We start from the raw sequence: 12,220 nt of genomic DNA, 5'->3' as shown, positions 1-12,220 counted from the left end.
GCTGAAGCTGAAGCTCCACTACTATGAACACCTGATGGCAAAAGCTGACTCATTGGAAAAGACCCTGATGCTGGGAAAGATTGAAGGCAAAAGGAGAAGAGGGTGGCAGAGGATGAGAGGTTAGATAGCACCACTGACTGAGTGGACATGAGTTTCAGCAAACTCTGGGAATTAGTGGAGGATAGAGCCTGGTGTGCTGCAGTCCATGTGGTCACAAAGAGTTGGACATGGCTTGGCAAGTGAACAGCAGCAGCAAAGTCCATATAAACAAGTAAAACCCTTCCTTTTTTGTTCTTTCCACAGAAAAACCATGAAGCAGTTCAATTCTGTCCATTCCATCTTCTGAAAATGACTGAATACTTACAGCAGGTTTATTTTAACTTGTTTGGAGACCATGTACATGCCAAAGTTCAGTGTTGATGATACAGAATCACTGAGGACAAGCACATCAGAGAGTAAATCTTTAAACAGATTTAATGTTCATCAGACACAAGTATCTTTGGTAAATAATTTTCCCTATGACTATTAAAAAGCGAACATCCTATGCTTCCAAAAGGACTAGGGAAACTGTTTTCATTTCTCTATTGTAGTAGTGAGGTGAGTTGGATCCACTCGGTAGTGAGGAGAACCTGACATGAGGTCACATAGATTTAATGTGAATTAATGAAAGGATGCTGTTTTCTCCCTTTGAAGTTGCAGCTTTGATGTCATTGTAACTCTTCTTGAGGATCACCTGTTCACAATGGCCTTTGAGGAGCTCCTGGATAAAGTTGGTGGCCTGGGGAAATTCCAGATTGTCCAGGTGGTTTTTGTTCTCCCCACTTACATGATAGTAGTCTGTCACTCACTGTTGGAGAACTTCACAGCAGCCATTCCTGGTCATCGCTGCTGGGTCCACATTCTTGATAATGCCACTGTCTCTGGCAATGACACAGGGATCCTCAGCCCTGATGTCCTCCTAAGAATTTCCATCCCACTGGATTCGAACTTGAAGCCAGAGAAGTGTCATCGTTTCCTCCACGCTCAGTGGCAACTCCTTCACCTGAATGGGACCTTCCCCAACATGACTGACCTGGACACGGAGCCCTGTGTGGATGGCTGGGTATATGACCACAGCTTGTTCTCCTCCACCATCGTGACTGAGGTAAAGGCCTCATTTACCTCTTGTGAGTACTTGTTCTCTGTGTTTAGAATAATGTAAAATAAACACAGGTTCATTATTCAGGTAGCCAGCTTTTATTCATTCTTTTAGCAAATAGTGATTGCTGATTTTTTTAAATTGTCAATTACTTACAATTTGAGGACACTGAAATTAACAAACTGATTATGGATTTTACTATCACAAAACTTAAGTTTTGTGTGAATTTTTATATTTAGCCAAGTTAGTACTTGATATAAATTGTGGAAAATTATTCTTGGTCACGTGTTCTTAGCCTCTGTGCAAGTCGGAAATACTTATATTTATTAAAAAAATTCCATGTCCTGGATTCTTATGAAAGAAACAAACCAAATACATTTTATTCCATGTGTAAAATCTAGGCATCAGTAATGAAACAAAAATCCCCTCAATATTTTCAGTGTGTGGCAAAGTTTGAGAACCAGTGAGGCACACAGTGCTACGTGAGTATGATTTGCCATGATAGAACTTAGAGGATTTAGTTGAGGATTTAGAGAATTCCGTGCTTAAGCTGAGACTTGAGTAATATATGTGAGTAAATGTTCAAAGGAAATCAGAAGCTGTGTTCTCTGAGGGTTGTTAGAGTGAGTGAATGTTCGTTGAGGGATATAAGAAGCTGTGAAGCTCCTCTGTGCTGGTTTCCTTCTCTTCCAGTGGGACCTCATTTGTGACCATCTGTCACAGAAATCAGTGGGTCAATCCCTATACATGGCTGGAATGCTGGTGGGAGGCCTCATATACGGCCTTCTCTCAGACAGGTGAGTGTCTCCACATCACTGCTGCCCTTCCTCTGGGTAGTTTCACAGTTTTCTATTAACTCTTTCATAAAGAAGTCTTTATTGAGTTCCAATAGGCAGTTTATACTGTTGGTTTCTAGGGACTATAGACAGAAATGGAGAATTAGACTCATTGTTACAAATGCAATTTTGGGGGGTCACAGAGCTCATTGTACTGGACACAGAAATAACATCTTTCTTAGGTCGGGGGGCATTTCAGAACAGTAGAGGAGGGTTACATAAACTTCATTTGTAAAGATGAGCAGAAATTACCAATGAGAAGTGAGAGTAAGGTGCTTCAAGACAGGAGGTTCAATCTTTTTAGAGAAACAATATTGTGGGTTTATATGTTATGACTCTATGTTAGTTCACTCCTTGACTCTGTGAGCTAAACGCCTGTGGGTTCTCATATTGGTCCTGCTGTCATAGTACCCCCCATATTCATTTCTAGAAAACTAGTGTTTAGTGAGACGGTTCTGAAGCTGAATTAAGAAATAATTGTGACTATAACCTGGATGTTTGGTTTTGCTTAAAAACCTCATTAGAGGTAATACTTCCAGATGAGTTAACTAATCTGTAAACCTCAGGTGATATAATTTGTGTTGTGAGACGTTTGGGTTATCTTGTACCTGGCAGTGGTCATCCAAAAGTAAGAGAACAACTGTGGCAGCCACACATCAAGTCCTCTGTAGGAGAAGTGGGAAGCTTAAAATATCCCTTGTCTGTAAGCCTAATATCATTTCTTCTTACATCTGAAAATTGTGAACTCTGAATGTATCACCTCTGTGTAATTCATAAAAGAATACATTTGAATCAGTTCTAATGAGATGGATGAAACTGGAACCTATTATACAGAGTGAAGTAAGCCAGAAAGAAAAACACCAATACAGTATACTAACGCATATATATGGAATTTAGAAAGATGGTAACAATAACCCTGTGTACGAGACAGCAAAAGAGACACCGATGTATAGATCAGTCTTATGGACTCTGTGGGAGAGGGAGAGGGTGGGGAGATTTGGGAGAATAGCATTGAAACATGTATAATATCATGTATGAAACGAGTCACCAGTCCAGGTTCAATGCACGGTACTGGATGCTTGGGGCTGGTGCACTGGGACGACCCAGAGGGAGGGTAGGGGAGGGAGGAGGGTGGAGGGTTCAGGATGGGGAACACGGGTATACCTGTGGTGGATTCATTTTGATATTTGGCAAAACTAATACAATATTGTAAAGTTTAAAAATAAAATAAAATTAAAAAAAAAAAAAAAGATTTCAGAGCTGAAGTGCTCATATTGGCCAGTCTTCTGACTGAGCCTTTTATGATGATTCAAAACCAATGCTGATTGATCAATTTATTTTATTATTATTATTTTTTTTTTACTTTACAATATTGTATTGGTTTTGCCATACATCAACATGCATCCACCACAGGTGTACATGTGTTAGATAATACTGATGTGTGGTGATGCTTATAGATATGTGTTTGTTAGTATGTTATGACAGAAAATGAGAGAAGAAAATTCCGTGAAGAAGCAGGAAACTTATAGCTCAGTCAAAGATTTTGAACTAAAAATAGATAAAAAGCTCTGGACATTGGTATCAAAAGCAAAAATAGACAAGTGGGGTTATGTCAAACCAGAAACTTCTCCATTGCAAAGAAAATGACCAGCAAAATGAAATGGAAACCTACAGAATAAGAGAAAATATTTGAAAGACATATGTCTGATAAAGAATTAATATCCAAAGAAACTATTACAACAAATAAGAAAAGCTCTCAAATATCCTGATATTTAAAATGGCATAGGACCTCAGTCGATATTTCTCCAAAGAACATATAGAAATAGTCAATCAGTATATGAGAAGACTCTTAACATCACTAATAACCAGAGAAAGAGAAATCAAAAGAACAGTGAGATATATCCTCATGCTGGTTCTGATGGCTATTATATCTAAGATACTATTGCCAAGGAGATTTTCCTTTTCTTTCTTCCAGGAGTTTTACTGTTTTGGGGTAATGTTTAAGTCTTTAGTCCACTTTTAGTGAGTTGAAAAATTTTTTGTAAGTTTTCAGAATTTTATATATATAATTTCATATCATATGCAAAGTCAATATAATTCCTCCTTTCCAGTGGATGCTTTTTGCTTTTTTCTTGCCTTATAGGTCTGACTAGGGCTTCCAGGATTATGTTGATAGGAGGGGTGTGAGCTGGCACCTCCTTTCCCCTCCTAAACTGAGAGGAAAATCTTTCAACCTGTCCATACGAAGTATGCTATTATCTGAAGACTCATCATAATGTTGATGTGCATTGCTTCTATCCCCAATTGATTGAGTATTTTTATCACGAAAAGATATTGTATTATGTCAAATGGCTTTTCCTGCATCTTTTGAGATGATCATATTATTTTTATTTTTTGTTCTATTAATGTATATCACATACATTGAATTGTGTATGTTGAACTCCAGGCATCCTAGGGCTAAATCCCACTTGATCCTAGTGTATAATCCTTTTAGTGTGCTGTTGAATTCGGTTTCTAATATCTTGTTAAGAAATTTTTGCGTCTATATTCAGCAGAGATGTTGGTCTTTCATTTTCTTGTAATGTCCTTATCTAGCATGAAAATGGTGGTCTTTTCCTGTGAGTTTGAGAGTGTACTTGCCTCTTTAATTTTTTGGAAATGTTTGAGAAGAATTGGTGTTAATTGTCATTTGAATGTGTGGTAATATTCACCTGTGAAACCATCTGGCCCTATCTTTTAAAATTTAAATATAGTTGATTTGTAGCATTATATTAGCTTCAGGTACACTAAATTATATTTCAATATTTTATAGATTATGCTCCATTTAAAGTTATTATGAACTAATGGTTACATTTTTCTGTGCTGTACAGTAGATCCTGTGGTTTATTTATTTTATACATAAAGGCACATTTATACATAAGAGATACATTTGTATCTTTTAATCCCATCCTAGTTTGTCTTCTGTATCTGTGAGGCTGTTTCTTTATTGTTACATCCATTCTTTTCTATTAGTTTTTGATTTCACATATAAGTAATAGAGTACTTGTTTTTCTCTGTCTCCCTCATTTCACTAAGCACATAGGTTCATCCACATTGTTGCAAATGACAGAATTTCCTTCTTCTCTAAAGCCGAATGATATTCCATTGTATATATGCACTGTATCTTGTTTGTTCATTCATCTGTTAATGGCCACTTAGGTTGCTTCCATGTCTTGGCTATTATAAATAATGTTTCAGTGAACACTGGGATGCATGTATCTTTTTGAATTATTATTATTATTATTTATTCTGGTAAGTACCCAGGAGTGGTATTGCTGGATCATATGGTAGTTCTATTTTAATTTTTTGAGGTGCCTCCATATTGTTTTATACAGTTTTTGCATCAATTTACATTCCCACCAATATTTCATGAAAGTTCCCTTTTCTCCATACTTCTGCCAACAGATGTTATTTTTGTCTTTTCCTTGATAGTAATCCTGATATGTATAAGGTGATGTCTCAGGGTGCTTTTGATTTTCATTTTTCTAGCAACTAATGAAGGAGAAGGCAATGGCACCCCACTCCAGTACTCTTGCCTGGAAAATCCCATGGACAGAGGAGCCTGGTAGGCAGCAGTCCATGGGGTCACTAAGAGTCAGACACGACTGAACAGCTTCACTTTCACTTTTCACTTTCATGCATTGGAGAAGGAAATGGCAACCCACTCCAGTGTTCTTGCCTGGAGAATCCCGGGGACGGGGGAGCCTGGTGGGCTGCCGTCTATGGGGTCGCACAGAGTCGGACACAACTGAAGTGACTTAGCAGCAGCAGCAGCAACTAATGATGTTGAGCATTTTTCATCTTCCCATGGGCCATCGGTATGTCCTCACTGGAAAAATGTCTATTTAGATCTTCTGATCTTTTTAAAAATTGAGTTATTTACTTTTTGATACTGAATTACATGATCTGTTTAAATATTTTTGATAGTAACTACATTTTGTATGGGGTAAGGTATTAGTAACTGTTGGTAGTTCAGATTTTTTTTTTTATGACAGATAAATAGGAATTTATGTTTATTCTAGCTTATCAACTTTATTCTTTATAAATGTCAGTAGCAGTCTCTTACAATCCTCTGTATTTCTGTGGTATTAGCTGAAATGTCTCCTTTTTTAAAAAATTTTGAGTCTTCTTTCATTTTTTTAGTTTAGATAAAGTTTGTCAATTTTGTTCACTTTCTTAAAAAATAATCTCTTGGGTTTTTTGATATTGTTATTGATTTTCTGGTTTCCATTTATTTCATTTCTGATCTTCCCTTTGTTATTTAATTCTTTCTGCTAACTGTGGGATTGTTTCTCTCTCTTTTTTCTGTTCCTTGAGGTTAAAGTAATGTAATTTGAGAGGTTTCTTTTTCATAACTGCCTTATCTATTGCTATAAAGTTCATTCTTAGAGCTGGTTTTGTAGCATTCCACAAGTCTTGATGTGTTGCATTATCATTTTTGTTTGTTTCAAGATGTTGAGGATTTCTCTTTTGAATTATTTTATGTCCCATTGGTTTTTTAGTTAATTTTTATATATTTTAAAATTTCAAACTTTCCATCCATTATTTATCTCTAGCTTCATTTTATTGTAGTTAGTTACAAAGATACTAAACAAAATTTCAAACCTTCTTAACTAAGACTTTTTTTGTGACATGGTATATAATCTATTTCAGAAAATGTTCGCTGTGCACTTAAGCATGTGTATTCTGCTGCTGTTGGATGAAATGTACTTTGTATCTGTTAGGGCTGTTTGCTCTAAAGTATAATACAAGTTTATTGTGTTTTTATTGACTTGCAGTCTGGATCATCTCTTTCCATTGTCAAAAACGTGGTATAGAATTTCCCTCTTGTCATTGTATTGTCTATTTCTCCCTTCATATATGTTGTTGTATGTTGTTCAGTCACTAAGTCATATCTGACTGTGACCCCATGGATTGCAGCATGCCAGGCTTCCATGTCCTTCACTATTTTCTGGGGTTGCACAAACCTGTGTCCATTATGTCAATGATGCCATCCAACAATCTCATATTCTGTCGCCCTCTTCTCCTATCCTCAATCTTTCCCAGCATTGGGGTCTTTCCCAATGAGTTGGCTCTTCGTGTCAGGTGGTCAAAGTACTGGATCTTCAGTTTTAGCATCAGTCCTTCCAATGAATATTTAGGACTGATTTCCTTTAGGATTGACTGGTTTGATCTTGCTATCCAAGGGACTCTCAAGAGTCTTCTCTAGCACCGCATTTAGAAAGCACCCATTCTTTGGCTCTCAGTCTTCTTAATGGCTCAACTGTCACATACATACATGACTACCGCAAAAACCATAGCTTTGACTATATGGACCTTTGTCAGCAAAGTGAAATTTCTGCCTTTTAATATGCTCTGTAAGTTTGTCATAACTTTCTTTAAAAGGTGCAACCTTCTTTTAATTTCATGGCTTCAGGGACCATCTGCTGTGATTTGGGAGCCCAAGATCATAAAATTGGTCACTGTTTCTACTTCTTACCCGTCTATTTGCTATGAAGTGATAGGACCAGATGCCATGATCTTGGTTTTGTGAATGCTGAGTTTTAAGCCACCTTTTTCACTCTCCTCTTTCACTCTCATCAAGAAGCTCCTTAGTTCCTCTTCACTTTCTGCCATTAGAGTGCTATCATCTGCATATCTGAGGTTGTTGATATTTCTCCTGGCAGTCTTGATTCCAGGTTGTGATTCATCCAACCTGGCCTTTCACATGATATACTCTGCATAAACTTAAATAGACAGGGTGACAATATACAGCCTTGATGGAATCCTTTCTCAATTTTGAACCAGTTCATTGTTCCATGTCTTGTTCTAACTGTTGCTTCTTAACTTGCACATAGATTTCTCAGGAGACAGGTAGAGTGGTCTGGTGTTCCCATCTCTTTAACATTTTCCTGCAGTTTGTTGTGATCCATATAGTCAGAGGCTTTAGAATAGTCAGTGGAGCAGAAGTATATGTTTTTCTAGAACTCCCGTGCTTTCTCTATGATCCAATGGATGTTGGCAATTTGATCTCTGATTCTTCTGCCTTTTCTAAACTCAGCTTGTACATCTGGAAGTTCTTGGTTACATATTGCTGAAGCCTAACTTGAAGGATTTTGAGCATAGTCTTACTAGCATGAGAAAAGAACACAATTGTCCAATAGTCTGAACATTATTGGGCTTCCCTGGTAGCTCAGTGGTAAAGAATTCACCTGCAAATCAGGAGCCACAGGATATGCTGGTTCGATTTCTGTGTTGGAAAGATTGAGGGCATGGCAACTCACTCTAGTATTCTTGCCTTGAGAATCACAGGCCTGGAGAGAGGATCATGGTGGGCTACAGTCCACAGGGTTGCAAAGAGTTGGACATGACTGAAGTGATTTAGCATGCACATTGAACATTCTTTGGCACTCCTCTTCTTTGGGATTGAAATGAAAACTGATCTTTTCCTGTCCTGTGGTCCTACCAAACATTTAAAGTAGAATCAATACCAACCCATCTTAAATTTATCCATACAAATAGAAGGTGGGATAATATTTTAAAATTCATTTACTAGGCCAGCATCCTACTGATACTATAATGAAAAAAACAGGGAAGTAAAGCTATAGGACAATATCAATGGTAAACATAGATGCAAAAATCCTCATTAAAATACTGATAAACCAAATTCAATGACACAGTAAAAACATTTTATACCATGAACAAGTGGTTTTTACCCCAAAGATGCAAGAATGGTTCAAAACATGCAAATCATTCAACATGATATAGCATATTAACAGAATACAGGGTCATATTAATGGATGGTTAAAAAATTGAAAATATTCAGCATCTTGCATGATGAGATATTTGCTATGACCAGTGTATTCTCTTGACAAAACTCTGTTAGCCTTTTACTTGCTTCGTTTTGTACTCCAAGACCAAACTTGCCTGTTACTCCAGGTATCTCTTGACTTCCTTGCATTCCGATCCCCTATGATGGAAAGGACATCTTTTTCTGTGTTTGTTCTAGAAGATGCTGTAAGTTTTCATAGAACCAGTCAACTTCAGTTTCTTCAGCATCAGCAGTTGGGGCATAGACTTGGATTACTGTGATGTTGAATGGTTTGCCTTGGCAACAACTGAGGTCATTTCATCGCTTTTGAAATTGCACACATGTACTGCATTTTGGACTATTTAACTATGAGGGCTCCTCTGTACCTTCTAAGGGATTCTTGTCCACAGTAGTAGATATAATTGCCATCTGAATTCAATTCTCCCACTTCCATCCATTTTAGTTCACTGATGCCATCTCCTGTTTTACCATGTCCAATTTACCTTGATTCATGGACCTAAAATTCCAGGTTCTTATATTTTGTTGTTCTTTAGAGCATCAGACTTTGTTTTTAGCACCAGACACATCCACAACTGAGTTTCGTTTGAGCTTTGGCCCAGTTGTTTAATTCTTTCTGGAGTTCTTTGTTATTACCCTTCGTTCTTTCCTAGTAGCATATTGGACATCTTCTGACCTGGGGGCTCATCTTCTGGTGTCATATCTTTTTATGTTTTCATAATGCTCGTGGGGTTCTTGTGGCAAGAATACTGGAGTGGTTTGCCATTTCCTCCTCCAGTGGACCATGTTTTGCCAGAACTCTTTACTATGACTCATCAGCCTTTGGTGGCCCTGCATGACATGGCTCCTAGTTTCAATGAGTTACACAAACACCTTCACCATAACAAGGCTGTGATTCATCGGAAATCTTATCAATTGCAGTAATACGAATAAATAATTATACTATGAATGTATTATCACACTACATGAATAAACATGACACAAGACACATACTGCATGACTAACTTATATGTCGATTATGAAATACTTGAATCAGAGGAAGATAATGTAGAGAAGTGATTGTCAAGATTTTGGAGGTGAGAGAAATGGGGAGATGTTGGTCAAAGGGTATAAAGTTTCAGTCTTGCAAGATGAATATATCCTGGTCATGTATGGCACAGTTGTTTTCCAGTCGCTAAGTTGTGTCCAACTCTTTGTGACCTCATGGACTACACCATGCCTGGCTCCCATGTCCTTCCCTGTCTCCCGGAGTTTGCTCAGATTCATGTCTACTGAGTAGATGATGCTATCTAACCATCTCATCCTTTGCCTCTCTCTTTCCTTTTGCCTTCAATCTTTCTCAGCATCAGGGTCTTTTTCTTTTTAAATGTAAATTTATTTATTTTAATTGGAGGTTAATTACTTTACAATATTGTATTGGTTTTGCCATACATCAACATGAATCCGCCACAGGTATTTTTCATGAGTAGGTATAGTTAATAATTTACTGTATACTCAAAACTTGCAAGAGACTAGGTCATAAGTGCTCTCTCACACACAAAAATTGTATCTGACATGATGGGTGTGTTAATAAGCTTGGCTGAAGTGATTGCTTCACAATATACATATATCAAATCATCACACTGAACATCTTCAGTTCAGTTCAGTTCAGTTCAGTCACTCAGTCATGTCCGACTCTTTGTGACCCCATGAATTGCAGCACGCCAGGCCTCCCTGTCCATCACCAACTCCCGGAGTTCACCCAACCTCATGTCCATCGAGTTGGTGATGCCATCCAGCCATCTCATCCTCTGTTGTCCCCTTCTCCTCCTGCCCCCAATCCCTCCCAGCATCAGAGTCTTTTCCAATGAGTTAACTCTTCGCATGAGGTACATATATGCAATTTTATTTGCTTTTGTCAATTATACCTCAATTAAGTGGACAAATTACCAATGGATTTGAATAGATACATTTCTTTACAAAGAAGATATACAACTTGTAAGAAGCACATGAAAAGAAGCACAACAGCATCACTTATTAAGCCATACCAATAAAAACTATTGAAACCCCAACATATAATATAGGTAACTAATAAAAACCTACTCATAAAAAAAGCAAGAGAGTTCCAGAAAAACATCTATTTCTTCTTTATTGACTATGCCAAAGCCTTTGACTGTGTGGATCACAATAAACTGTGGAAAGTTCTGAAAGAGATGGGAATACTAGACTACTTGACCTGCCTCTTGAGAAATCTGTATGGAACAGTCTTATGGACTCTGTGGGAGAGGGAGAGGGTGGGAAGATTTGGGAGAATGGCATTGAAACATGTAAAATATCATGTATGAAACGAGATGCCAGTCCAGGTTTGATACACGATACTTGATGCATGGGGCTAGTGCACTGGGATGACCCAGAGGGATGGTATGGGGAGGGAGGAGGGAGGAGGGTTCAGGATGGGGAGCACATGTATACCTGTGATGGATTCATTTTGATATTTGGCAAAACTAATACAATTATGTAAAGTTTAAAAATAAAATAAAATTAAAAAAAAAAAAAGAAATCTGTATGCAGGTCAGGAAGCAACAGTTAGAACTTGACATGGAACAACAAATTGGCTCCAAATAAGAAAAGGAGTTCGTCAAGGCTGTATATTGTCACCCTGCTTATTTAGCTTATATACAGAGTACATTGTGAGAAATGCTGGGCTGGGTGAAGCACAAGATGGAATCAAGATTTCCGGGAGAAATATCAGTAACCTCAGATATGCAGGTGACACTACCGTTATGGCAGAAAGTGAAGAAGAATTAAAAAGCCTCTTGATGAAAGTGAAAAAGGAGAGTGAAAAAGTTGGCTTAAAGCTCAACATTCAGAAAACTGACATCATGGCATCCGGTCCCACCACTTCATGGCAAATAGATGGGGAAACAGTGGCTGACTTTATTTTTCTGGGCTCCAAAATCACTGCAGATGGTGACTGCAGCCATGAAATTAAAAGATGCTTACTCCTTGGAAGGTAAGCTGTGACCAACCTAGACAGCATATTAAAAAGCAGAGACATTACCTTGTCAACAAAGGTCTGTCTCGTCAAGGCTATCGCTTTTCCAGTAGTCATGTATGGATGTGAGAGTTGGACTATAAAGAAAGCTGAGCGCCAAAGAATTGATGCTTTGGAACTGTGGTGTTGGAGAAGACTCTTGAGGATCCCTTGGTCTGCAAAGAGATCCAACCAGTCCATCCTAAAGGAGATCAGTCCTGAGGGTTCATTGGAAGGACTGATGTTGAAGCTGAAACTCCAATACTTTGGCCATGTGATGCGAAGAGTTGACTCATTTGAAAAGACCCTGATGCTGGAAAAGATTGAAGGTAGGAGGAGAAGGGGACGACAGAGGATGAGATGGTTGGATGGCATCACTGACTCAA

General features: G+C 38.0%; 1 protein-coding gene across 1 annotated transcript in view; it reads left to right on the top strand.

Annotated features, from left to right (window-relative positions):
• Positions 1–245: 245 nt before the first annotated feature.
• The window catches only part of LOC113886113 (solute carrier family 22 member 10-like), a 36,956-nt gene continuing 24,981 nt past the window's right edge, over positions 246–12,220 (top strand). The window contains exons 1-2 of the mRNA XM_027532048.1: positions 246–1,144; positions 1,832–1,935. Coding sequence (XP_027387849.1) covers positions 743–1,144; positions 1,832–1,935 — 506 coding nt within the window. The 5' untranslated portion in view covers positions 246–742. The remainder of the gene's footprint in view (positions 1,145–1,831; positions 1,936–12,220) is intronic.

Source organism: Bos indicus x Bos taurus, chromosome 29, assembly GCF_003369695.1.
Source record: "Bos indicus x Bos taurus breed Angus x Brahman F1 hybrid chromosome 29, Bos_hybrid_MaternalHap_v2.0, whole genome shotgun sequence".
NCBI lineage: Eukaryota > Metazoa > Chordata > Mammalia > Artiodactyla > Bovidae > Bos > Bos indicus x Bos taurus.
This window is presented reverse-complemented; position numbering and strand designations above follow the sequence as displayed.